This window comes from Melanostigma gelatinosum (genome assembly GCF_949748355.1).
Source record: "Melanostigma gelatinosum genome assembly, chromosome: 19".
Lineage (NCBI taxonomy): Eukaryota > Metazoa > Chordata > Actinopteri > Perciformes > Zoarcidae > Melanostigma > Melanostigma gelatinosum.
This window is the reverse complement of record NC_136652.1, coordinates 6,706,133-6,731,067: the sequence shown is the minus strand read 5'-3', so window position 1 is coordinate 6,731,067 and position 24,935 is coordinate 6,706,133. Positions and strand designations below refer to the sequence as shown.

The following is a 24,935-nucleotide window of genomic DNA, read 5'->3' as shown; positions in this document are numbered from 1 at the left end:
GAAAGAATGATTTCTTGTCTATCAGCTCTGCTGCCACAACCAAAGACAGCACAAAAGTTCACCACCGATAGGTTATGCGACTCAGCCGTGCATGCCAGTGGCTTTGTGTGTACTCCAACATGGCCGACAGCTAAAACTGTGACGTCACACGAGACCACTCTATTGAGGCTACACTGCGCTGGTCAAGGACACTGTGACCGGACTGGAAAACTTCTAACCGTGTCACGGGGGGGGGCGCTCAGAACGAATGGGAAATTAATGAAACGGCGACTCTAGGAGGTTTTTCGTCTCACTCTGGCAAACAAAAGCTAACAAGTGCGTTTTTCCCCAAAATGTCGATATTCCTTTTGTGCCATTGCACATACACCGGTTCTTTTTCCTGTTTCCGCTTCATTTACCGAGATTTGAATCATCGTTGCCTCGTACCTCATGTGAATCCACGCCTCAACGATCTATTACAATGCCAGTCATTATGATCCCGAACACCTCGGAGCAGCGTCTCTCACCTAAACTCCCCGGTAACACGCTGCGGCACTCGGGGCAGAGCTAATGCAGCTGATTAGATTTAAATGACTTCATCCTCATGACGCTACAGGAGCTTGTCCTCGCGCTCGGTGATTTCTCCCACGACGTGTTGTCAGCACAAAGTCAAACGCAATTTGTGTTTGCTTTGCTTGGAAGCAAATTATTTCCCCGGGCTATTACTACAGGGTCTACGGTCTACTACAGATCTTACAAACAGCTCAGCGACTCCGCACCCAAGGATTTACGGCAGCCCGCGTACGGACACAACACTTCTCTTTATCCTCTTAAAACATGTCGCCTGTCAGCGACGAGCCTATTTGGCCAAACCGAAAAGGAAAATAGGGTGACAACTCAACAGAGAAAGATGAGGACACTTTTATATTTCTAGCCAGCAAGGTAACAAAAACAAGCACACCCAGCAACACGGCGCAGGAAGAAGAGGAAATGTGACATCAAGCAATGGTCTTGAAATTACAATATTCATAACTTGGATTAGTTAATTAAAATTAATTAATTAAAAATTAATTTCTGTTAAAAAAAAAGATTTTTCTTTATCGGTGGACCGTTATTGACTGTATATAATCGAGGAATGGGCGCATATTCAAACTTTCACCGCTTCAAAGTCACCTTTTTTTTTATCTGAATGAATACTTATACTCTGGTGCTCATGGTTTCTGGGAATGATTTTCTAAATTTCTGAATTCTTAAACTATTGACAAAAATTTGAATCTCTCTCATCATTTTACGTGGACTTTTGAGACTGCCCCTTGCAACTTCAGCTCGTCATTTTCCTGTCTACAGTCGAGTCTTTGTCTGATATTCCACAACAAATCTTGTGAAAACTGATTTTCTTTTGGGTTCATTTCTGAGAATACATTTGTCTGTATCCCTACTATACAAGAAGCATAATTAATGCACAAGTAAAGCAGTAGTATTTGAAAAAGGTGCGTGGTGGTGGTGCATTAAATCCTACCTGTTTCCTCCTCCTTGGTGGTTATCTCCAGTCTGGGGCCGAAGGTACCGTACCCTGCCTCCGTGAAGGCTCTGATCTGGAACACGTAGGCTGTGCTGGGCCTCAGGTTGTTCACTGTGGCTGATGTGGACTTGGACCTCACCGTGGAGTAGACCCGGTCCTTCTGATCCTGCGCAAGGAAAAAAAAACATGTTTTTTTCAAAAGTGAGATTGTCACCACGTGGCGAATGGCATCTCTGATCATCATCCTACCATTAGTGGCCGCCTGCCACCTAGACCACATAAACACACATGACGTAATGTTCTTCATCAAAGGAAATCCATTTGGATGCACAGGCTGCACGCGTTGTGCACGTGCCTGTCGACGTTTTTTTTGTGTAGTTGTTTCCAATTTCCCACTTTTACAGCTGGGCAGACCACAGCCACAGTACGTGACATAGGAGACTGATTCGCCAGTGTTTTTTTTGCGAGAGGCTGCGGCCCGGCACAGGACTGGCGTCGGATGCTCTGCTACACCCTTTGCCTTTGATTGTCGCTGGGCTAAACTCGCTCCATTAAATCTGTGCTGTAAAGAGCTGATGTGTTCAGACTTGAAACGCGGGGACGTTGGCGGTGTAGTCTACGAGGAAGGGGAAAGGAGATAACGGTGGCAGATTACTAATTCTGGCAGTGCGGCAGCCGCGGCCTGTGTGTGTGCTAACATGTGTATGGGGGGGGGGGGGGGGGCAGCGGCAGCAGCGGCAGCAGCGGCCTGATTAAAATCTTATGAGCATCTTCATTCATTATTGCAATTATAAGACAAAGGATGCACTGGCAGGATTCTTGTGAATTCCACTCACAGCGGCATCGCAGATAGAATACAAAATGAAGAGTCGCCGGAAGTGGCCGAGAGATGGAAGTGTGTGTGTGTGTGGGGGGGGGGGCTGTGGGAGGACGCAAACGAATCTACTGAGGAAACTCACCTTTTCGTAGTATTTGATTTCATATTCCGTGATGACGCCGTTGGGCTGCTGGGGCTCCTGCCAGGACAGCTGGATGCTGCGCTGCTGTACTTTCTCCTTGATGACCTCGCTGACCTGGGATGGGGCTGTTTGGACAAGAACAGTTCAATAAGCGGAGGGCTTTAAAAAAAAAACACTCTACACCCACATGCCTTTCCAGCTGACTAATATTGACGATGGTGCTTTTTATGCCTTGCGATCAAAATTTAAAAAAAAATCACAGCAGAGGAGAGTTGTTAACGCAGCCAGCGGGGAAAAAGGTGGAAAATGTGGATTGTGAATGATAATTCACTTCAAGTCATTTTAACATTTCAAGCAGACGCTTACTCTCCCTGATGACAGATCTATTGAGAAATCCTCTCAGTGGGAGCCGGGTGCACCTGTAACCTTCCGACATCAGTCTTATGCACACCGATTGTCTCTGGCTCATTTGAAGTGTCTGGCTGCCTGGAACTGCTGCCACATTTACATTTGCTAAACAGTGGACACACACACACATGATTACATGATTTGATGTTAAAAAAGTCAATTTATTTTTCTCATACCGTCTGCCTGAATTCACCCTGTGGTCTGAAATGCTCTGTTTTGGAGCCTGTCTCTTTAAGACCCCCTCCCGAAAACGCCAAGTCTGCTCTGATTGGCTTCCGGGAAAAAATGTTCCGGTACTTCTGAGCAAAAATAAACAGTGAAACTGATCCTTTGCTCGTATATTGATATCATACCAGCAAGAATACTACAGTTTTAATGTGTGCATCTGTAGAATATGTCACAGACAAAATAATAATTCTTAACTCAATTCTTCCTGTTTTTGTTTCAAAATAAAAGTCCTCGAACCTCTTCCGGTGGACAGAATCCCTTCAAAATAAAGTGACTTGCACGGCAGTATACATTATTCGGCTTTTTAAATGTGGATTGTTATTTACAAATGAGCACACGCCTCTAAACCTTTTTTTGTCTGAAATAAATAGAAATGATAACATTTGAGTAATTTACAACAGGAAAACTCTTATGTGGAAGGAAGTCATACTAGAAGCAGTGATACTTCTCTTACTCACTGCTCATAGTTCTGCAGCTGTGTCTTTCGGCTGCTGGTTCAACTTCCATTACCTTTACATCGTCACCATCATTTATACAGCACTTTTCTTAAAGACCCCAGTGAGAAAAAAATGAAAAGAGGGAAAGCTTTTTGGCTTCCTAAATCTCACCCCAAGGAGATGATGCTTTCAAAAAAAAATGTAAGCTGCACTTTTAACAGCCTCAAAATCCATTCTGTAAACACACTGAACTCGTGATGAGTCATGCTGCTCTCGGGGCAAAAACATATTAATTAACGCGTCTTAGCGAGTTTGAAGAGGCGTCCTGGGGACGACGTGGACTCCGAAGTGGAAGCCACTCGTCAGAAGCTGTACTTTGATTTCCGTTTCCCCGGGTCTCTCACGGATCAGAGACGTGCAACCTCGTGAAATGACGGATTCACACCATAGGAGATGTGAATTCTTGTACATTGATCGATTTTTTAAAGCAATTTACAAATGATGAAACAGAACAAGCTTAGGTTTCCCCAGTGGCATACCATATGGCTGTGAAGTATGATTCAAAATCTGCAACTTATAGTCTCAACCGTGACTCTGAACAACATCCAACGGGAGACAAAACCTCTGGTGCCCATGCCCAGTGACCCGGACCTCTAATGCAGCTTGACCTTAGATTGTTTTAAGATGACCCTGCCACTAATGACTCCGGCTGGATTAAAACCTCATTAGGCCTCATCGACATTCCTGGCGGCAACTCGGATGACAGCGGAGACCGTAGACCTTGTCCAAAAAAAAAAAAAAACTGCTGTTGTGACATGTTCCCTCATAATCCACCCTAAACACAGGAACAATGCTTCCTTTCTTAGCGCAGAGCGAACGGTCAAAGGGGACGATTGAGTTTTCCCTCCCCGAGTCACAACAAGCAGTTAGTGCAGCTTAACCTCGTCCAATTTGGCTGCTTTCCTCTGCCTCCATCCAGACGGTGTCCTTGACATATGGACCTTTCCTGAAATCGGGTTTTCGAGGTTTATGGGCACTAAATGATGCTTCTTGTCTGTTTACTGCTTTAGTCTGACATTTCCTTTCATCCCCTGCAGACGTCCTTTTTTAATGTTTGCTGCAAAGAGAATCTTCTTCTTCAGTCGGGATATATATTTACACTGTTAGATACTCTTGGACTTGAGCAGTCGTTGAACAAATGGATACATTTATTCGAGTACTGGTGCAGTGTGCTGTGGGAGTGCTTTGAACTTTTATAATTCTTCGTTTGGGACTGAAATCATCGCAACGTTCATATCAAGTTACTGACTGAATGGCGATTCAGGCTAGAGGCTACACAACATTCGGGACTATAAAGTGTATATCTTCTTAGACCTTTTTTTTCTACGTCTCTTCTGATAATCAATTGGTAAGAAAGAGAAAAATGGAGCATTGATGCTGTTTTCAGGAGGTAAGTACAAAAACAAACGCATTGATTCACCCCAAAGCTGCTGATGATAGTATCCAAACCCAACTCTGTGCTTTTATCTGTGCTGCTTCCCACCATAGACAAAACATAGTGTCCACATGTTCCTGTGGCCAAGTCGCACACTTGTCTTTGGTGTTGTTTGCCGCCAGCTTTGGCCTTTAAAGTTAATTTACAACAATGCAAAACTATGAAGTTAAAGGCTCACTCACAAGAGACTTTAAGTCCGTAGTATGAAGTAAGCTTAAAAAGCACTGGATTCGGCACTTCCCATGACACAATTTAGACCATGGATGCACAAATAGAACGTGGGCTCCCGTTCATTCCTATGAAAGTTGCTCAGTGGCGTATGAATGGGAAAAATAATTTTTTTAGGGCCCAATGGCATCAAGTGAAGTTATAATTTTACCGTTTGACCACTATGTCAAAGTTGCCTCTTCCTTCCTGGGGGTTTGGTTTCGATCAGGGGGGATCAGGTCTACCGATCAAACACCATTTATTTTATATGTCCCTGAATGACACCTAGTATATATGCGTAATGCACCATTTGAGGTTGTCGCAACAGCGATATTGTTGTGCTTGCAAAATGACAAAGTTCTAGATTGATCAATAAATGAAGACTTGGACTTCGTATTGATCTTTTCTGCCTCCAACTTTGGCCTTTTACTTCCTCAAATCAATAATTGAAATGTCGCACATGTGCATATGAGAAATGTGTACCCTTGTGCGAATTAAAAAAAATATATATATAATGAGCATAGATGCATTGTTTTCAAGCAGCAGCAGGTTTATTGCCAGCATGCTGCATGATGAGCCACTTTCCCCACACAGCTTCATCTCCCTCCAGAGTGTGACTCAGGCTCAGGCAGCAGATCTGCCCCCATTTACCCCCCTTTGGCCCGCGGCTGTATAGCGACGATGACTCAGCTCAGCCCCGTCCTAGGGCTGGGCGATATGGCCTAAAAAAAAAATCTCCGATTTTTTTACAAAAAATCCGATTCACGATTTAAATCGATTTTTTTCCCCCAAAATTTTTTGCAGATGACAGAAGCTGTTGAAAACAATTTTTTCTTTTATTTTGTGATGATTTTCCCAAGTAGGTTGATAAAAATAAAGTGCAAACAAAACCTGAACATTGTAGAAAGGTGCCTGTAGTATACAAAAAGTATTTGGTCACTCTTTTGTTTGCCTGAATCATTTAAATATAAAATTAAATTAAACATAACATTAAATGGCATTAAATAGTAGCCTTCCATTGTAAACAACTGTGCAAATGTAACTTTTTACAGTAAGCTTTTCTAACTGAATACACTGATACAAACACAGCATGAAATAAAATGTATATGACCCTTTAACATTCACATTTTCAAAAGTGCAACATCTGATCTAACATCAACATAACATATTTTGCACAGTAAATAAGTGCATGTAAACAAAATCAAGTGCATTCACAACATAACCAACAGTATTAAACAGTAGTGCATGTTTTTTCTAAATATTTTTTGCCAGGAAGACAAGCCTGTCTACTACCTCTGGCTTCAGGCATGCACGGTGGCATGTAACAATGCCCCCCCACACACTGAAAAGCCTCTCAGAGGGGGCACTTGTAGCTGGCACAGAGAGGTATTTCTTTGCTAAAGTACTTAGCCTTGGAAAGTTAAGTTGGTGACGCTTCCACCAGTCAAGTGGATCGGTGTCTGGGTCAACCTGCTGGACCACAGGTCAGTTGTTGCGGAGTAGAATGACATCCCCTCCAGCTCCGCAGAGATCCTTTGGCGTGTACTATTGTACAGCCGAGGCAAGGCAACGTCAGAAAAATGTTTACGGCTTGGTAGCACGTACCTGGGGTCCAAAGCTTTGAGACGGTGAATAAACCCCGGCTTTTCCACGGTGTATATGGGCACCATATCTTTTGCGATATACATCGCGACTGCATCCGTGATGGCTTTCCACCGGGCACTCTTCTTCTCATGCAGTGAAGCTGCTGGCCGCCATTGTTTTAGTTTGTAAACAATGCGCGCGCACTCTACTACGGGAAAAAGGGGTGGGGGCGATTTTCTCGATTTTCAATAAAACACATCGCCTTAAAGCACACATTCGAATTAATCGATTAAATCGATTTATCGCCCAGCCCTACCCCGTCCCAACCTTCACTCCCTTTACCCACCTCCGCCACGGGGCCCCGCGTCTTTCCAGAGATCATGAGATCAGTGAGCGGTATTAGCGGACGCGGCGTACCACGCGGGGCTTAAGAGGGCGATCATGACTTCTTTTTTTTTTGTCAGAAGTTAACACCAGATATGAGCATTAACTTAAAAGTAAAACCTGCTCCTCCCGTCCCCTGTCCCCCCACCTTTACTCACTCAGGTGGTCCATTAATGAATAACTGGATATCAAGGAGACCGGAACCAGTCAGCCACTCGCCGACGCTCGACATACCTGTGGGGCTTAGGGCGGCGGAACATTCTATAATTGTCATGCTGGTCTCAAAGAGACTGTTTGGGGAATGGCATTTGTGCCTTCATTTTGCAATATTATAAAATGTGTCAGTGACCCCGAACACCTCCTCCTGTAAAGCCAACTGATCCCGAAGCTCACTCGCCACCGTGCTCTGCATCTGAGCGTCTTATGAATACATTAGACGGCGCGTCGTTTTAATATCCTACTCTTTCATTCAGCACGTCTTGATTTTTGGACTCCAAGGCGAGGAGCGGAAGGTAGTTCATTACATGAGCGTCTTTCTCCGCCTGCGCGCCAGCCTCACGGACCGCACCCACGCTATGAACTCATATGAATTACTGCTGTTGTCGTGACGCATCTTAACGCGCGGAAGATTGTTGGCGTTTGATGGTGTTTAAGGTTTTTTTTAACAGGTTTTTAATTTGAAAACAGGAGATTATGTCTCCTAGAGAAAATAATTATGATAGAAAAAGAATCCTTTGGGCCCAATATGGGCACATAATTGGGACTACAGATGAAAAATAGCCTTTTGGCTAACTCTGGCACCTTTGCAGAAATGTTTTTTATTAATGTGCACTGTCCCGTTCAAATAAACCAATAAATAAAACGGCATCCTTTCAATTCAAACAATTGCAATGGGACGTGTTTGGCAAAGGAAACCGACTGCACTGTTCTGTGCAACGGCTAACGCTAAGTGCTGCATAAAAACAAGTTTGACACATAATAACAATAAAAGTCCTTTCAATCATTCAAAGGCTGTATAGTTCAGGAAATTATGTCAATACACTTAAAAAGTCCTGCTTTGCCAGCTGACTCTGCTCTCCATCACATCAAGTATTTCACACATTGACAGCCATTGATTCCTTTAGCATGCTGCATAGGTACCATTCAGTTTCCTCCGTCACCACTGGAGAGCTGAATATTTACAGTGCAGCGGAGTATGCTTGTTAGACTGAAGCCTTTTTTTTCTTTTTTTCCCAGCACATCATCTCCAGCAGCCCGTGAAACAAAAAGCCCGGCGACAGTTTGGTTTGGCTAGCTTGACACTAACGAGGTATGACATCATCAAGATGACTTCTACTCTGTGTTGTGACTCCCATAACTGCAGCACGAGACTGCTCTTAAATGTTGGCATCTTTGGGGGGGAAGAAATTGACATTCAGGAAGGTGTCGCAGCATGATTGTTACGGATACAAATAGTTCTCTTTGATGGTGGAACAAACTACATGAAGTTAAAGGTGCACTCAAGCAATTTAATGTTAGACTTCCGTCAGGTTGGCAGACTCACGAGAGAAAGGTTAAAAGACGAATGGTCAAAATTGAAGCAGCAGGAGCTGAGATATGTCGACTTTTAGGCCCCAGCACGATGTAAGCACCGAAAGTACTGGATCCTACATTTCCCATGATGCAAATTGGTCGCGTCTCAAATTACAATCAAGGGGCGTAATACCTTTTAGGTATCCAGATATATTTTAGATGTCCTGCTTTTAAGTCCCTAGCATGGGGCCGGCTCCTCCATTTCCCATAATGCCACCAATAGCATTGTTTTGGGCATGGTAAAACGCAGTGCTTGTAACCCAGGCTTTCTGTAGACTGTGAGGCGAGATAACCCTTGATGTCATCATAAGGGGTACTTTCCTCACACATGAAAAGACCCGAAAAAAAAGCTCCTCCAGAGCCACAGAAGACTGGTAACCTGACTTTCATGTGTAAAATTGGTGGGATTGCCCTTTAAGGTTAATGCCAGGCAGTTTGGCTCACGGTTAAATGAAAACCACTTCAGCTGAAAATAAAGACTTCGCTCAGGCTGAGATGAAAAAAAAAATATACTTGCATGAGTTGAGAATTGTACGTGGGTCGCTGGATTTGAAAGCAAATGCATCTGAGCAGTCACAGACCCGAACTCCACATTTTCTCACTATCAACCACTGTCTCAGAGTCAAACTGCTGTCTGCTCCTCTCAGTGTAATGCTCTCCTGGTGGGGGTCGTTTGTCTGAGGATGCAATTTGCATTTTAAGACAGCAAGATCATTTCACCAAATTTCATGCGACCCCCAGCTGGTTTTTACAGCTGGAATGCCTGCAGATGTTGGTGCGTGGGTGTGCGGCGGTTTACTTATCGATGTGAACCCCCATAGAAAGTGTGTGTGTGTGTCTGTGTGTGGGGGTGGATGTTTATCTGCATCCAGCTACTCTCCACCTGTCTTTGGAACTGGCCAGACTGAAAGTAGCTTGCAGCTAAGCTCTGAAGGCCATTCATCCAGCGACTGGATAAAAAACAAATCCGCCGGTGAGTCAGAGAGTGAAGGATGAAGGACAATAATAGACCGGGGCTCTGGTGAATGTGAGGGGAACTGTCAGAATTGGTTTGACAAGCTTCTTGCTCTTGGGCTACCGAGCCGGTGTCTGGCCGGTGGCATTGGGACTCGACACAGCGTTGCGTTTCAGCCAGCCGCTGCCGGCCTGTAACATGTCACCTCCGCTTGGTCAGCAGCGCTGTCCGGTTTGTCATGGTCATTGCTTAACAGTGGAGTTTCTCAAAGAATGTCGAGGCCTTTTCAGGAACTTTCCTCGCAGTTCTCAGGGGATTGTTCTTATTTCAGAGTAGGTGCTCTGCCAGCACGACAGGAACCGTTGCTGACGTAAGTGCACAAAGAAGAACACATGAGCCAATGCAGCACCGCCAGCCACCATTTTTAAATGGTTAGCCGTGTAAAGAACAGACGCTTCTAAGTAAAAAGAAAGGAAGGAAATATTGACAAATGAACCGACAGTCAAGTCTAGAAGTCAACCCACTGAGACAACCAGTGAGAGCGGAAGCTCAGCAGACTTACCCTGTAGCACAAAGGCTAAGAGTTATCTACGGCAACTATTTATGTAAGTTATGACGAGCAACCAGAAAAGTATTTGGCTGAAAGTCACCAGTTAACACCGTCACTCATTAAACCAAAACACCTGTTGCTGATGATACTCTCTGAATTCTGTAGAACTCCACTGTTGGAATATCGATTCTGACTACGGAATTTGCAACAACCAGACATTTTGATGCCGCTAACAGTTCTAATTAAATATTTAAAGCTCACTAACTCGTCTACATGGCTGGGGCAAAACGCCACTTCCATTGCCAACATGCAAACGCACACTCTTGATGACGTCGGCTGTAAAAGGGTCTACTATTTCGGTTTAACGGCCCACTAACTCTGCTCTCATCGAGCTCTTTCCACTACCGGCAGGCAGCTGTTTTCAGAGAGAGAGGTCATTGTGTCCCCCTCACTTCTAAAACCAAACCTACACCCTTGTATATTGCCCGATACGATCAATCTAATTCCTTTACAAGCTCACCATTACAAAGATCATGTGGATTGAGGCCAAACAACAGGTAAAGCGGCGGCATGTCCTCCCATCAGAAGCTAATGGTACCATCTCTGGAACATTTTGATGGCCTGACAATTCCTATTCACCGCCAACACTTCTGGTGGAGGCGCACGAAATACCCTTGAACCAAGTGTGTTTGAAAATAGAGTTTTTAAAGAGCCCGGCAGAGGACGGAGTGCTCGCTGCATAACAATGTCGGTCGAGGCGGGGACACCTTTGGTGACCATGTGGGAGGGTCAAAGGCGGCTCCGTTTGAAAGCAATTAGCCGGGCCTGATGTGAAGGAGGCCTAGGCTGGGTCTTTCATGTTCCATAGGGCTGTCAGCTCCAGAGGTGATGGGATGATTATTAATACATTTCTGACACTTTCACCACTGACAGCTCAACACAGCCATCAAGTTCCCCCTCATTATTTCCCAGTTGAAGGACCCCACTATCGTATATTCCCATCAATTCTCTCTATCAACAACAGAGAAGTATCAAATCCAATTGTCTTTGCCGCATATTTGTTTCCTTAAGCGCGATAGCCATGAAATGATGGCTGGATGTGTTTGGCCATGAAGTAAACGCATTAGATGTCAATGAGAATTCCTTCTCCGGGCTAATAGAATCTCTCCTTGAATTCTCCCTGCGCTCAAGCAAGTAACTGTTTCTCGGTGTGTGATTTGCTGAGTGCATCGCCCACACCTAACAGCTTAAGTATAGCCCCGTGTGCCGCCGCGAAGCCATGAATCAGAATCACAGTGGAAGGTCAGTGGGGGGAATTGCATTCATGCTAAACAGACATGCGCACTGTGCATGATTGCCCCTCCAATGCCTCCTGACAGGGAGTTCATTTTAACCCACGGTGGTAGCTCCGCGTGCCCCTCATACAATATCAAAATGCCATACGCCGGTGTAACAGATGCAGACATCACGGGTCAGCTTTGTTACATAATTGTCAAGCCAGCATGGACTCCACTTACTGACGAAGCACTCAGCTTTCTTGTGTCAGTGTCCAAATTAGGGAGCAGGGCTGGCAGCCTATCATCAGCCACTCTTAGCACACTCCCTGATTTCTGCAGCTAGAATGTGGGGGACTGCAATCGGCATATCTTTTTTTCCCTCACGTAGGGCAAGAATAGAGTCGTCTCGACTCCATTGTAGCATGGCCGGCATTTACATAATCATACCCCAGTAATGGTGAAATGATGGCCCTGTTCACACAGGGCACTGAAATGCATCTCGGGGGGAACCTTTCATAAAATAGACAGGTTAACACGGTGGTGCGAGTGCACCAAAAATACACTGTAATAAGTCTCGCAGCTTTTGCAATTTTCTTCCAGGTTTTCAAAGGCAAGGTTTAAGTAATTTTCACCAGGTTGCTATTTATCAGATTTTATAACAAAATAAGAGCTATATTAAATTTTTAGCGCAATATTAGCCAACATCGGGCAATGTATCAGGACAGACGGTTTAGCGATCAGGCTCTAATCATGGTCAATTTTGACAATTTTCAAGAAAATATTGATCAGTGTGTATGTATATATATATATATATATATATATATATATATATATATATATATATATATATATATAGATTTATTTATAATAATGCCCAATTGAACATATGAAAATCCAATGTTGACATTGCATACCACATCTATTCACAAAGGTAATGACATATACATTAGGAATGTACATACTTTTACATTCACATGGTGACATTGGATGAAATACTAAAACTAACATGTTTTTTCTCCTTCGGACAGAATGCTTAATAATTCAATCATGTGGCTGCTGTAGACTTTACAAATGTTATCAAACCGAAGTCATCAAATGCCGATAGTGAAACGAGTCATTTTGTGGGATTTGCGATGCCCCCCAAAAATATATGCATCGTCTAAGAGTCGCAACATCAGCCATGGCGATGACTAAGGCGCTGCCGAGAAATATATGAGCTGTTCATCGTGTTTTGTAGGTAGAGGAAAAAGGGATTCAAAAAGATCTTAATCAAAAATAAATCTCATGCCTTTATCATTGTAATCGTGGGTGATTTTATCGATAACGTTAATGCAAAAAATGGTCATCGCCCAGCCCTACAATATAGCCGAATTTTCAGCTAGATATATATCAAATGGATAGCTACCTAGCTATCGACACTACAGCTGATTGTCTGACGATTGCCACATTTTTATTGTCAAATGGTAAAAGAATTATTCACATTTGAAGGCGAGAGTCAAATTCTGGAGGTGGACACACGTAGAAAAGCCTTGGCAAAACTCCTCTCCGGCTTTATTGCCAATTGCAACTGTAGGTTTCCTCTTTTCAATGGCTCTCGCACATCACCTAAAACAAGCGCATTGAAGCAAACACGATCACCGGCGATCAGCTGAGACGTTTTTCAATGAATGCCAGGTGTGAGCTGTAATTTCCTCCTCCGTCTCACAGGAACCAGGTCATGTTTCAGAAAGTCATAATGTTCAGCTGGACAGATGGGAAACAGCAATATGACTCAAAGGACAACGACATGGAACATAAATTCAATGTTGCACTGCAGCATGATTGTGCCGTAAAAAAAAACGTGTGTTTACCACGCACATAAAACGAAGCCCCTACATTTAGAACCTTTAACCGCTCGTATAAGAAGCGCGGGGCCCCAGTTGTTTGTAATAAGCGTCCCCCTAAGGCTGCCAAAGAAGAACATTTGTTGACTTATTCTGGCAACCATAATTACAGTGACAATACACAGCAGGCCGGCATGTGTGTGCCGGATGCAACGTGATGTGAGGTTGGCGGCAAGGCGAGACGGAGCTTGTACGCTTTGAGGTGCGGGGCTCGTTTCAGGGAGGTCGCCGGTAATAAACGGCAGGGTCAGAAACAGAGGAAAAGAGCTCGGCGAGCTTGTAAATACACCTCGGTTGTGTTCGCGGACAAAACGTTTTCCATCTGAACCCACTTAATCAGAGTAAATCCCCGGGAACAGCCCGGCTGCACGACGCACAGCCTGATATCCTCATTTTCAAATTGCCCGAGTTTACCCAGGGATCGGCGGGAATTCATTGCCCAGACGCACCTGATGAAGTCGTTAAAAGAAAAACCACGCTGTGTTGTCCATTTCCCCCTTTTTGACGGTGAGCTGTGTTATGATGGTGCTACCTAACTCCCGGCCCGGCGCGTGCACCGTCAGGAGAGGATACGCTGGTAAAACAAACACGCAGGCACAGGCCAGATGAGAAATGAAAGCGCTGGTACTTGTTATAATGTACACGCTTGGCGTTGCTTACCCGCCGCCTCGCTGACCTTTCTGCTACGAGCAGCTGCGAGGCATGTCTTTCCAAATACATGACCGGGCTAAGCAGAGATATGCGTTTGCATACGCAGTGGCTTTATCGTTTATCTTAATAAAACAAAGACTGCGGAGTAAAAAAAGAGAGGAAAAAAGGCACAGAACCGATTACGGCGAGACCCAGGCCGCGGTGGATAGTTACAGGAGCGTGTAAGCAGCCAGTCGGCCTTCCCCACCTCTTAAATGTCAAAGCACAGCCTGAAGGGCCCCTGGCGCTCCAATCTGAAGCCCTGATTGGACATCTGAGCTCCACCCGGATAGATCAGCGAGATAATTCACGGAATGCTCTGTGCTGCGGACCGATGGCGCACGCCGGGTCAGGATCCTGAGGCACGCCTATTATTTCCAAGTTCCAACCCGCATAGTCGCACTTATCTGCGGCTTCACACAGACGCAGCTGCTCCCATTCCCTTATTATCGCCGAATAAATCTAATGTCTGGCATCCGGCATGGGAAATATTCAAATTTCTAATTAAAGCCACCGCCACCGATTTGCGGAACGCGGGGGGGGACATATGATCGCTGAGGGCTGGTATCGTAAACATCCGTTTATTATAGAAATACCTCTGTCATCAGGATGGCGATCGTATTAATCAGTGCTCGTATGCTCTTTAATCACAGTCTTGGACCGGCTCCGTGCCAGGGAAATCATATCCACGGCCTCTCCAGCCGCCTCTGTAATTTTGCACAGAGCGGGCCAGTCCAACACGCTGCTGATTGCCAACAGATCTAGGCCAGGCCAGCAGCCCTCCGAGACGCCATGCGGCTAACTCAGATCAGAGCCCGAGACAGGTCCGACAAGCACTGGGAATGACCCCGCTCGTCGCTGCTGCGGACAGCTGTGCAAGGTGCAGAATGTAGCTCCCCCAGGTGCTACGGTCGGGTTGCAGAGTACCTTGAGTCTGTCAGCACTTAACACACACACACACACTCATTCAAATGTTTGGTTATTCTAGCGACTCGGGCTGGCATTTTATGAGATGGCATCTCATTGTGGTGGGATCGCCCTCATCTCAAAAGTGAGAATGAAGCAGTTTGAGATAACAATCAAAAAAATGAAATAAAAGCTGTTAAACCAAACTGGCCCCTTCGGTACAGACTCGCACTGTGCGGTCAAGCTTTGGTCAGACCTACAAACCCTGATTGGAAAATGTGTAGTCTCCATTAGAATATCAATTCTCGAGCTAAAGTGAAGCCAAATGCACAAGTGCCTTCCATTTGCATTCTGACCAGCAGGAGGCGACTCCTCTGGTTGCAAAAAGAAGTCTGGTTGTATAGAAGTCTATGAAAAAATGACTCTACTTCTCTCTTGATTTATTACCTCTGTAAACATTGTAAACATGGGTTTATGGTCGCAATCAATCAATTCAATACAGCATGATGTTCATGCAGTAAATTATGATCCCATTTAGAGTCACATAGACAATGAAGCAGGGCCTGCTTTAGGGCAGGGCTACCATGTGATTGACAGGTTGCTACCACGGCATTGTTTGGTCTGGGAGTCTGTCAGTGTGTTTCCAGTTCATAAAAGTTAATTGTCACATTTTGGTCGCCTACATGTGTATAATTCCGCATTTTGTTGTACAGCATTAGTTCCACCCCTCTCGTAGTCCACTGACCAATGGGACTATGTTCACTGCTTAATTAGTGTATAATAAGGACTTTCTTGTAAAAATGCCAACATATACATGTAAAAAATCTGATTTTTAAGATCCTAATATTTAGGTGATAGTGTGTTGCAACAATACATGATGTTACATTAATTTGAAAATACACAACAGCCGACAGGGCAAGTAGTATTCCAGGATTAGAATGCAAGTTGGTCTCTAGGCCTTTTAGCTCCCAACACCTAATTCTGCCCGAGAAAAAGAGAAAGTGGTGGGCGATGATGACCGGGGTTAGTGTGGAACTCATTTGACTGCACTCTCAGTTCGAGTCGACCGAGTGCGTCTGCAGGAAACCGAGCGGTGCATAGCCAGAGCAAATGCACCTGGTGATAAGGGATAAGACTGGCACGCCCATGCCAACTCAGCAGCAGCCCTGTAATCAAGGGGACGACCTGATGCTGGCAGCCACGCTCATGATGAGTAACCCCCCCCCCCCCGACCAGACACTCCAGACAGGCGTCCAGCCAGACAGCATGTGGGAGAGGAAGAAGAAGGGAAAAAAAAAAAGAGAGAGATTGCACAAAAGCCTACTTAGTGGCCGACTGTAGTTCTGGGGATGGGCTTTTTCTGTGTCTGTCATCAGCGCTGAGCTTTTCTATCACTCATCTGTCTGCAATGAGCTCACTTGATGTCTTGTTTATGCGCAGACAAAGAGCAAATGACAGGATGTGAAGGGAACCAGACGTTCGCGACTGGGTGTGTTCGCCCTCGAACAAAAAAAACACGGCAAGCGTTTTTGTCCCGGAGGAACACTTTTACGGTGACGGCAGCTGGTGCGTATCGCCGCGTGGAAAGTGTTGATCCGTTCAGTGATTGACCTGCTGAGCCGCGTCTTTTCTTCTTTATGTTCTGTTAACTTATGGAAGCAGCTAACAGATTTTGATTAATGGCCGCCACGCACAGGCAGAGACAAGCAGTGACTTCACCTCTGTGGGACTTATGTGGGATTTCAAAAAAAAGAGAGTGTTGCTTTGCCACAACTCGCTTGCTTGTAACAATCGGTGTAGATCAAATTCATAACGATGATTTATTATCAAGAGTCACGGAAAAGCTGTTCTTGCGGTGCTAAAAACAAGCAGCGGAGTCTAACGAGACCTGATCATTGCCAGACTCGGGGACAACGCAGCCTGCCCTCCAAAGCCTCGCAACGGTTTTCTTTTTGTTTCCAACCGAAACTGTGCTGAGTGATCGGCGGCTCGCGGAGACAAAGCCAGCTCTCAGGTTGCCCGGTTGAACTCGGCACGGATCGGGCCCCCCCCCGGCTCCCTGTGCCCTACAAAAGGCACGTCCGCTGTCCTTTGTCTGTCTCTCCCCCCCTACCTCCAGTCAGCACTGGCTTCCAGGGTAAGTGACTGGCCGTAATCGCCGGGCACAGAGTCAGATTCTCTGCATGGAGAGATGCCCAGCAATGCTGTAACACCTGCTCGACAGACAAAAGACGGCACCCACAGAAAGCCTCTTTCCCATTCTTTCCTCTGTGTGGGGGGGGGGTGATAACGATGCCAGGCTTCAGGAATGACCGAATGTGACCTTTGACCGGGGACAGAGCGAGAGAAGGGCTGGATGAGGTGGGAGATGCTGCTGCGCGTGTTCTGAGCTAAAGCTTATGCTTCATTAACAAATGCTCAACGGGCCCCAAAAAGCCCACGTTCAATGGCTCTGGTGTTTTGAATAACTGCAAACAATAAGCAATACATAAATGTCAGTAAAAGCAGGTCTTTTATTATTGGCTCATCTGTGACAAAAGTCAAGTTTTAGTCAACATTGTGCCGATTAGACGTGGCTAATGAGGATAAAATCTTCTCTCACATTATATATTATACATGTAACTAATTATTCCTTTCATCATCTTAATCTTTTGATTTTCTTTTCAACTAATCGATTCCTTCGTTACAGCACAAAGTGCCAATGATTGCCCATCACAAAAGCCATTGGGCCAAAAGGCTGCGTCTTCACATTGCTTGCTTTGTTCAAACAAACAGACATCCAATCACAGCGCAGGCGGAGGTACCAGATTGTCCAGCCGCAGAAGAAGACTAGATTCCCTCGCAGTCACAACACTATTCCATTCAGGGCTGTGACTTTCACTTTTTCCTCCCACTCTTGCTCTCTCCACCTGTGCATTAAAACCCACAGCTGACAGCAACAACTTCACACCCCCTCTCAGTCGGCCTGTCAAAAGTCTGGGGAATGTAGGAAACCACTTACTCACTGCACGGTGGAGATGCAACTGTGAATATCCACCAAACAAAAAAAAAAAGAGTTACAATGTTATATATTCAGCTGGACGCGTTGGACATCACAGCTTGGCAGAGAATCTGCAGCACGGCATTTTCCTTTAAAGCTTATGTTTATAGTCATAATTCTTACCAGAGATGTAAATTCAGAAAAAAACACCTGCAGCTTCTTTGAACGGTTTAGTTATTTTCTATGAAATCATTTTGCTGAAAAAAAAGAAAAAACCTCACGATTTCACGGCGGCGTGTGTGTCTGTGTGTCGTGTGAACAAAGCCTCATTCTTCACCAGTCTGAGAGCTGGCTCACTATCATTATAATGATGTCATTATTGCGAGATAATTAGCCTTGAAAATGTATCTCGGGAAACAATCTCATAGCTTCTACTTTCCCCATCCAGCAAAGTGTCTCTGTTTCACTACCAACCATATATTGGACTCGATAATGACTCGTCTCTCACTTTTGGCTGGTTGCAGGAATTTACCTCACAAAATCCACCGTGATCACTTCGCCTTGATGCGGGCGGGTAATACGAATAACAGGCACTCTAATGAGATGTCAGAGATCATCAGCAAAGGGAGAGGGGGGGGGATATCGAGGAGGACTTCAAAAACACGACTGAGCTGAGCAACATAATACACCCGGTGCGCTCAAGGTGGCACCTCGTGACATTCAGCAATCGACAAAGGTTTTTTTTTGTTCTTTTTTTTTGCTGTAACAGCTCTATTAGCTGTAGAATGGCTTCTCATTTGGGCTGTTTCGTGGGCTTTGTGGTGAGCTTATGGAGGGCGGCTGTAAACGACAGAAGCAGGGAACAGTCGGCAGTAAAAAAAAAAAGGGAAGAAAAAAGAAATTAAAGAAAAACCGCGGGCTGAGCAGATGACTCGCTCTCCCAAAGAAGTCTGTGGAAAGTACGGTACCTCCTTGAAGTCTGATTAAAGTTTGCAGATTGGCCAGACAAAAAAAATCAAAAAAGACTCAATCTGTACTTCACTGTGTTTTTAATACAGCATTGTATTCTCTCCTCGAGGGGGAAGAAAAGCAGGTGCCAGGCTGTCAAAGTGGTTATTCAAGGAGAAGAAAAAATACAAAAAAAGAAATGCTATTTCTTCATCTTTCCCCGCTGCAAATGCCGTGCTCTGGTCAAATAAATTCTCAGCCTCCACATGGAAATAATCAGCAGTCGATGCCTTGAACACATTGAGTTGTCTCTGTAAAACGGCCAGCCTGACGCGACTCCCATCAGTCACACAGGGACAATAAAAACATTTATTTTTAAAAGCTGAAGTCTGAATTGCCTTAGTCCTTCATGATTAAACTCAAGAAGAGTTTGCTGGAACCATTCATATCTATATAGATATGTGTGGATTCAGGCTCAGAAAGCATGCTCCTCAAAGTACATAACCGCCAGGCGTCGCGATAATTGATACATTGTCGCAGGAATAATTAAGATTAAACAAAGTAATTTTGTTCATTTTTAGACCATTTCTTGCCACGGAGAAAACCCTGCTGTTTATTCTGGCATCATACTGTTGAGATGTAAACGCAACGTGTAATACGTCAATAAATCACAACCTGAAGGGTTTTAATTGACCTGGAAAGGACTGACTACTGGCCAAAACATATACGCTATCAGCAGCATTAACCAAAAATCATGTTTATTGGCAGGAGCCTATAAAAGCCCACAATCATAACGCTGCCATGGAGCCTAGATTGTGTATGCTGAGAGGAAGGTGCACATTCCTCTCGCTCATCTGTTCATCATTTATGTCAGCTGTGAAGCTGCAATGTTTGAGAAATGCTTGTTCACACAGGTCTTTAATTCCCTTTAAAATGTCTTTGCGGGTCACTTTTCCCTGCTGTAATGTTAGTCAGCTCCAAAGAAGGGAATGTTTACTTGTTTCTCTACTACACTAACACACTGACTTGAGTGGATACACCAGTTTACTAAGTGCATTCATCAAAGGGCTGAAAACAAGGGGTAGATTGATGGCACCTGGTTAAAGGGGAACTGATTCCAGAGCTCCTCCCTGATTGGCTGCAGACAGCAGCTGAAGCGTCATGGAGGACAGAAAACTGGTTGGTCTGTCTGTATTTTTTCCTTTTCTAGGAAAAATGGGGGAAGGTAGTTGTTTTGCGTACCAGAACGGTTTTTTTTCTTCTCATTATTTGTCTGAGGAGAATCCGAAGTGATGAAATGGTTAATGTTTCTCCTTTTTTGTGGCCCCGGCTCTCTCTGGTCCGTTCTTTCTACTCGCACGACAACAAGCATCAAACACAGACTTGTTTGCACATACAGAATGTAGATTCTTCTTCAGCCTCACAACCCAAACCTAACTTTCATCTTAACATTCAGCCAAGAAATACTTTGACAGCTATTTTCGTTGCAATTTGTGAAAAGTAAAAGTTTGAGGAAAAAAAAAGTCAAAGTTTTCACACGACTTAATGGCTGCGAGTATACATGGATGGTTCCTCTCCTAATAAAGTCCAAATAGGGGAGCAGTGCCATGTGAAATTGGGCCAAAGCAGCTTAAAGTTGCGGGCTCGCAAATTGAGAGACAAAGCCCGACATCCTGATCAAGGCCGGCGGCAAGGTGTCTCATCATTGTGTGCCTTTGTGTATTGGTTGCGGGATTTGCCGCTACTGTAATTGGTGATCTCTGGCCGATAGGCAGAGAGAGACGAGGCTTAAGACTTAGTGGGAGGGCCCAGGCAACAGTTTGCTTTACGGGGGGGGGGCTGCGCTTCTCCAAAACCTCATCCCAATTACCCTCATAGGGAACAATGACAGACGGTGGCTTTTTGCCTCTTTGTGTCAGACGTTCGGCATGTTTGCTTAGCGTAGCGCCAATCCACTTTGTCACCAGTTAATTGAAGAGCGGTGAGTTATTCTCATGCAAATGCCAGAAGACATGTTCACACAATTTGAAGCAAGCTCTACCTTCGGTTATTATGAGGTGAGAAAATAACAAAAAAGAAGGGTGATGGCAGTCCGGGGGTGAAGAAGTCTTCCCCTCCTGCAGCACACCATGCATATATTCAGTGTGAGTGTGTATGGGGGGGGGGGGGGGGGGCACTGACTTTACAGTGTGCATGCACTCGTCTCCATGTTCTCCTGTCAGATGTTGCACACTGAATACATCCCTGCGTTATCAACTGCGATTTAATTTCATCCAGACAGCCGAAGATGTTAGCTGTAATATGTCAGATTAACAAGCCCGTGCAGCTGAAATGCATCCAGGCGGTGCATTAAGTCGCCGAATCTCGCAAGCTGGATGTAATTTAATTTAGCATAATAGACCAAATCAAATAACGTCATGACATTAATAAGTGATTATCTCTCTTCCTGAGCACTACAGGAGTGTTTTTACAAAAAAAAAAAAAAAACCCTGCTTGAAAGCACAGGGGGTCTCCCGCAGGCCTTTTTAAAATTCAGTCTCTCATCAAGCCGTCTACTGCCAAAGTACACCGGTCTTAACACATTGTGACATACTTTCTGGCGGCACTCGACGGTGAGATGATTTGGGAGGAATTTACAAATTGAATTAGCTCGGTCTCTAAGGACACAGGCTCTTCCAACTTTCATTTCGACGTAATCTTTCTTCGGAGAATACATTTGGGCACACGGTTCTGATGGAAGAGTAGCCCCGCTCAGTCTCAATGCTACACGACATACAGTAGATACTGGCTGCTTAGTTCCAGGAAGTGGCAGAAAATCTGTAAAAAAAACAACCACACACTGGGATTGAAATACAGCAAAAATAAAAATCAAGTTTTGGGGAAATTGGACCCTTTTCTAAGTCCCGCCTCAGCAAAGCAGTCTGGCCAATCATAGTGTAGCATCGTCCAGCTCCGACTACAGTCGACGACAATACGGCTCTGCTCTATAGGCTCTCGTGCAAATCGTATCAAATTTTCTTTTTTTTTGTGGATTTCAAACTAGTCATGGTTAAATATTGTGTAATAGTCGTAGTTACCAGGGGAGGCTAGCACATCTATGCTATGCTAGCTACTGAAGGGCCGACTGTAACAGTGAATAAAGACGTACCCGGCTTTACAGGGACAGTGTTGTTCCTTAATTTCAGTGTCCTCTGTCACTCTGATCTGTAGGTTTTAGCTTCTATCGTTATCTTTTCAACCATTTTTTTTAGTGTTGAATCAGTTTGACATCCTGGATATATCCTTAAAACGCATGTTGGAGACCTGTCTGTTTCTCTCTGAAATAGCGTTTTTGTTTGACCAAAATACATAATATCGCTTCAGGGAGTGCAGTTAGTGACAGTGTGTGCTCCATGGTCGCTCTGACAGCTAGACTGAGTAGCAGCGGGGAGCGGGGCTTAATGAAGGGTAAATTCTGGGGTCATAATTTGGGGCTATTTTGGAAGACATTTTATTTTCTCCATCCATTGTTGAAGGGAGCCCCTGCAGCTTGTTTTTAACAGAATAACACGGCGTGGGCTAAATCCCTCGTAGATGCAATTGGATGATGCCGTGTGCCATGTTGGTATATTTTTCTTTTGCTCAAAGACAACTTGCCACTGTGCCAATAACAAAATCCTCTGGAAATTAGAAAACTATATGCGAAGAAGTGTTTCAACGATCCAAAGTAAAACCAGTAAAGTAATACTCTCAGTATACTGCACTGGCATTCAATTGTACAGACTATAAACTCATCGCAATAGCCTTAATAGATCACAATGCAATACAATAGCATTGTGTGATTCAGGGAACGGTAGAAAGCCATTAAGTAAGGTAAAAGTAGACAAAGGCAGGTTGAGCAAAAGAGAGGAGTGCACCAAATAACTCTCAAAGAAGCTCGTAACATCACAAACTGCAGAGATGTAAAATTGGAAAAGTATCCAAGGATGCACCTTTTTTCTCCGAAATAAATATTCTGTTTCCGAAAAAAACATGCTTTCTTTTCCCAAGATCACTTGCATGTAAGCGGTTTCTCTTCAGGTAACGGATCTATTCCCAGCTAAAACACGTGTGCTCTCTTTCATTTTGGCCGCAATCTCTTACATCACAAGGTTAAATGGGCAATCGCTTTCACCCCAGCGGGACTTCGCAAGTGCTTCGGTCAGACCAAAACACTTTCCACGATCTCTTTGTCCCGGCTTTCCAAGGATGCAGCGGAATGAGCAGAGAGGGGCCGGCCGGTTGAAGGAGATCATCGGATACAAAAGGGACTCTTGGTCGTGTTGCCCTGTCACAGCATCCCTCACGCCCTCACTAACTTCCCCAAGCCCAGATGTGAAGCCCATCTGCTCTGCGGCCAATACCAACGTCCCTTTTCGGACGTAATTATTTTACCGTTGTTTTATACCAAATGATTAAAAGCAGCCCGCCAGATGGCTGTCATTCGCCCGCTCCGCTTTGATAACAAAAAAGGGTTTTCTGCGGGGAGCGCTGGTTTTAAAGCAGAAGCGGTACAGCTGAGGAAGCTAGCAGGTGTGCAGGACTGAACCAAGTCTTGGTAAGGCCCTGAAAGAATTTGAGGCGACAGCTTTTGAGGGTCAAAAGGTTGTCCGTAATTGCCAGCGGGCCGATTGAGTGGAGGCAAATGGACTTTCGGAATTTTTTTTCCCCCCTCCTTCCTTCCTTTCTCCAAAGCCAAAGTGGTCTGCCACAAACTCATTATGATTTCCAAGTGTGATGATCTGAATAAAAGGGGAGGGAGGGGGTGAAGCAGGGGGTTGAAGACATAATTAGTTTTCCTCACTGCAGGAGACAGTATGCTGATGAGACAATGAAAGACTGGGGGGAAAAAAGTCGAACTGTCAATCTCCCTCGATTCTTTTCATCTCACAAAGCACCAGTGAGCAATGCTCACAGACAACTCCCCCCCCCCCCAAAAAAAAGAATCCACACACCCTGCAGCCGCAACGCACCACTGTGTGTTACGCAGGGCAAACCTCTGCCAGTTCCACCACCAGTAACCATTCCGCAGACCTCGGGAAGGGAAGACAAACACTTGCAACCTACATTTGCCTTATCGCTCATTCTTACGTTTTCTCTGTGATATATTATTCTTTTAAAAGCCATTATAATATACATTATTGAAGGGGACATAGCATTGTCATTTTCAGGTTCATTTTGAGTTCCTGCAAGAACATGTTTTCTTCAAAAGCGAATCAAACCCCATAGACCGCCATAGTCAAAATGATTTTTCAGGTTATGCTATATGGTATTCACTGCGCCTGTCACTTTAAGTCCCCCCCCCCCCCATATGGAAGGTAGTTCTCAAGCCATGGGCAGTGTATTCCAAAGAGCCTCCATGTGACATAGGAAGGGGAAGGGGACATAGGAATATGAGTGTCTTGTTGGATCACATGTTTTGTGATCCAGGCAGCCCAATGATATGTGCACAAGCACGATATGTCCCCTTTAAGTTCATCTTATATGTGTGGAATTTTTAGCAGCAAATAATACATAAGTTGAATACATTTAGGAATATGCACCACTAAAGCACAGTATGAACTGATACAGTCCTTTTTAAAAGTGGGTGCTATATTATTAGCGGTGTCAAAATGGGGGGGGGGGGGGCTGATTTCTGTACCGCAGCTATCTACGAACCTTAGCTGGCTATTGGCTCAGACAGATGTTGCCATTTCCCTGTGTGTGCGATCGATGAAATGTTCCCTCTCGAGCTAACATGCTAACACTCTCTAGGCTACGAACAATCCCTCTGCACCACCGGACAAAATACCATCGCCTACGGGAAACAGCAATCAAAGTTTAGCTATTGACTAGGGATTGCTTTTGTGTGTGTTTGTGTACTTTTTTCCTGTAGCGGGAATTCACTGCTATTGGGCACCTACGGCGTGCAACCCTGCTTGGCTTTTATTACCCTTGGAAGTCCTTTTAACTC

The 24,935-nt window shown here is 44.8% G+C and overlaps 1 protein-coding gene across 2 annotated transcripts in view; it reads right to left on the bottom strand.

Annotated features, from left to right (window-relative positions):
- The window catches only part of epha7 (eph receptor A7), an 85,124-nt gene that overhangs the window by 18,027 nt on the left and 42,162 nt on the right, over nt 1–24,935 (bottom strand). For both annotated transcript variants that reach the window (XM_079291222.1, XM_079291223.1), the window contains exons 6-7: nt 2,461–2,585; nt 1,499–1,667 (exon numbers count right to left, since the gene is read on the bottom strand). In XM_079291222.1, the coding sequence (XP_079147348.1) occupies nt 1,499–1,667; nt 2,461–2,585 (294 nt within the window). The remainder of the gene's footprint in view (nt 1–1,498; nt 1,668–2,460; nt 2,586–24,935) is intronic.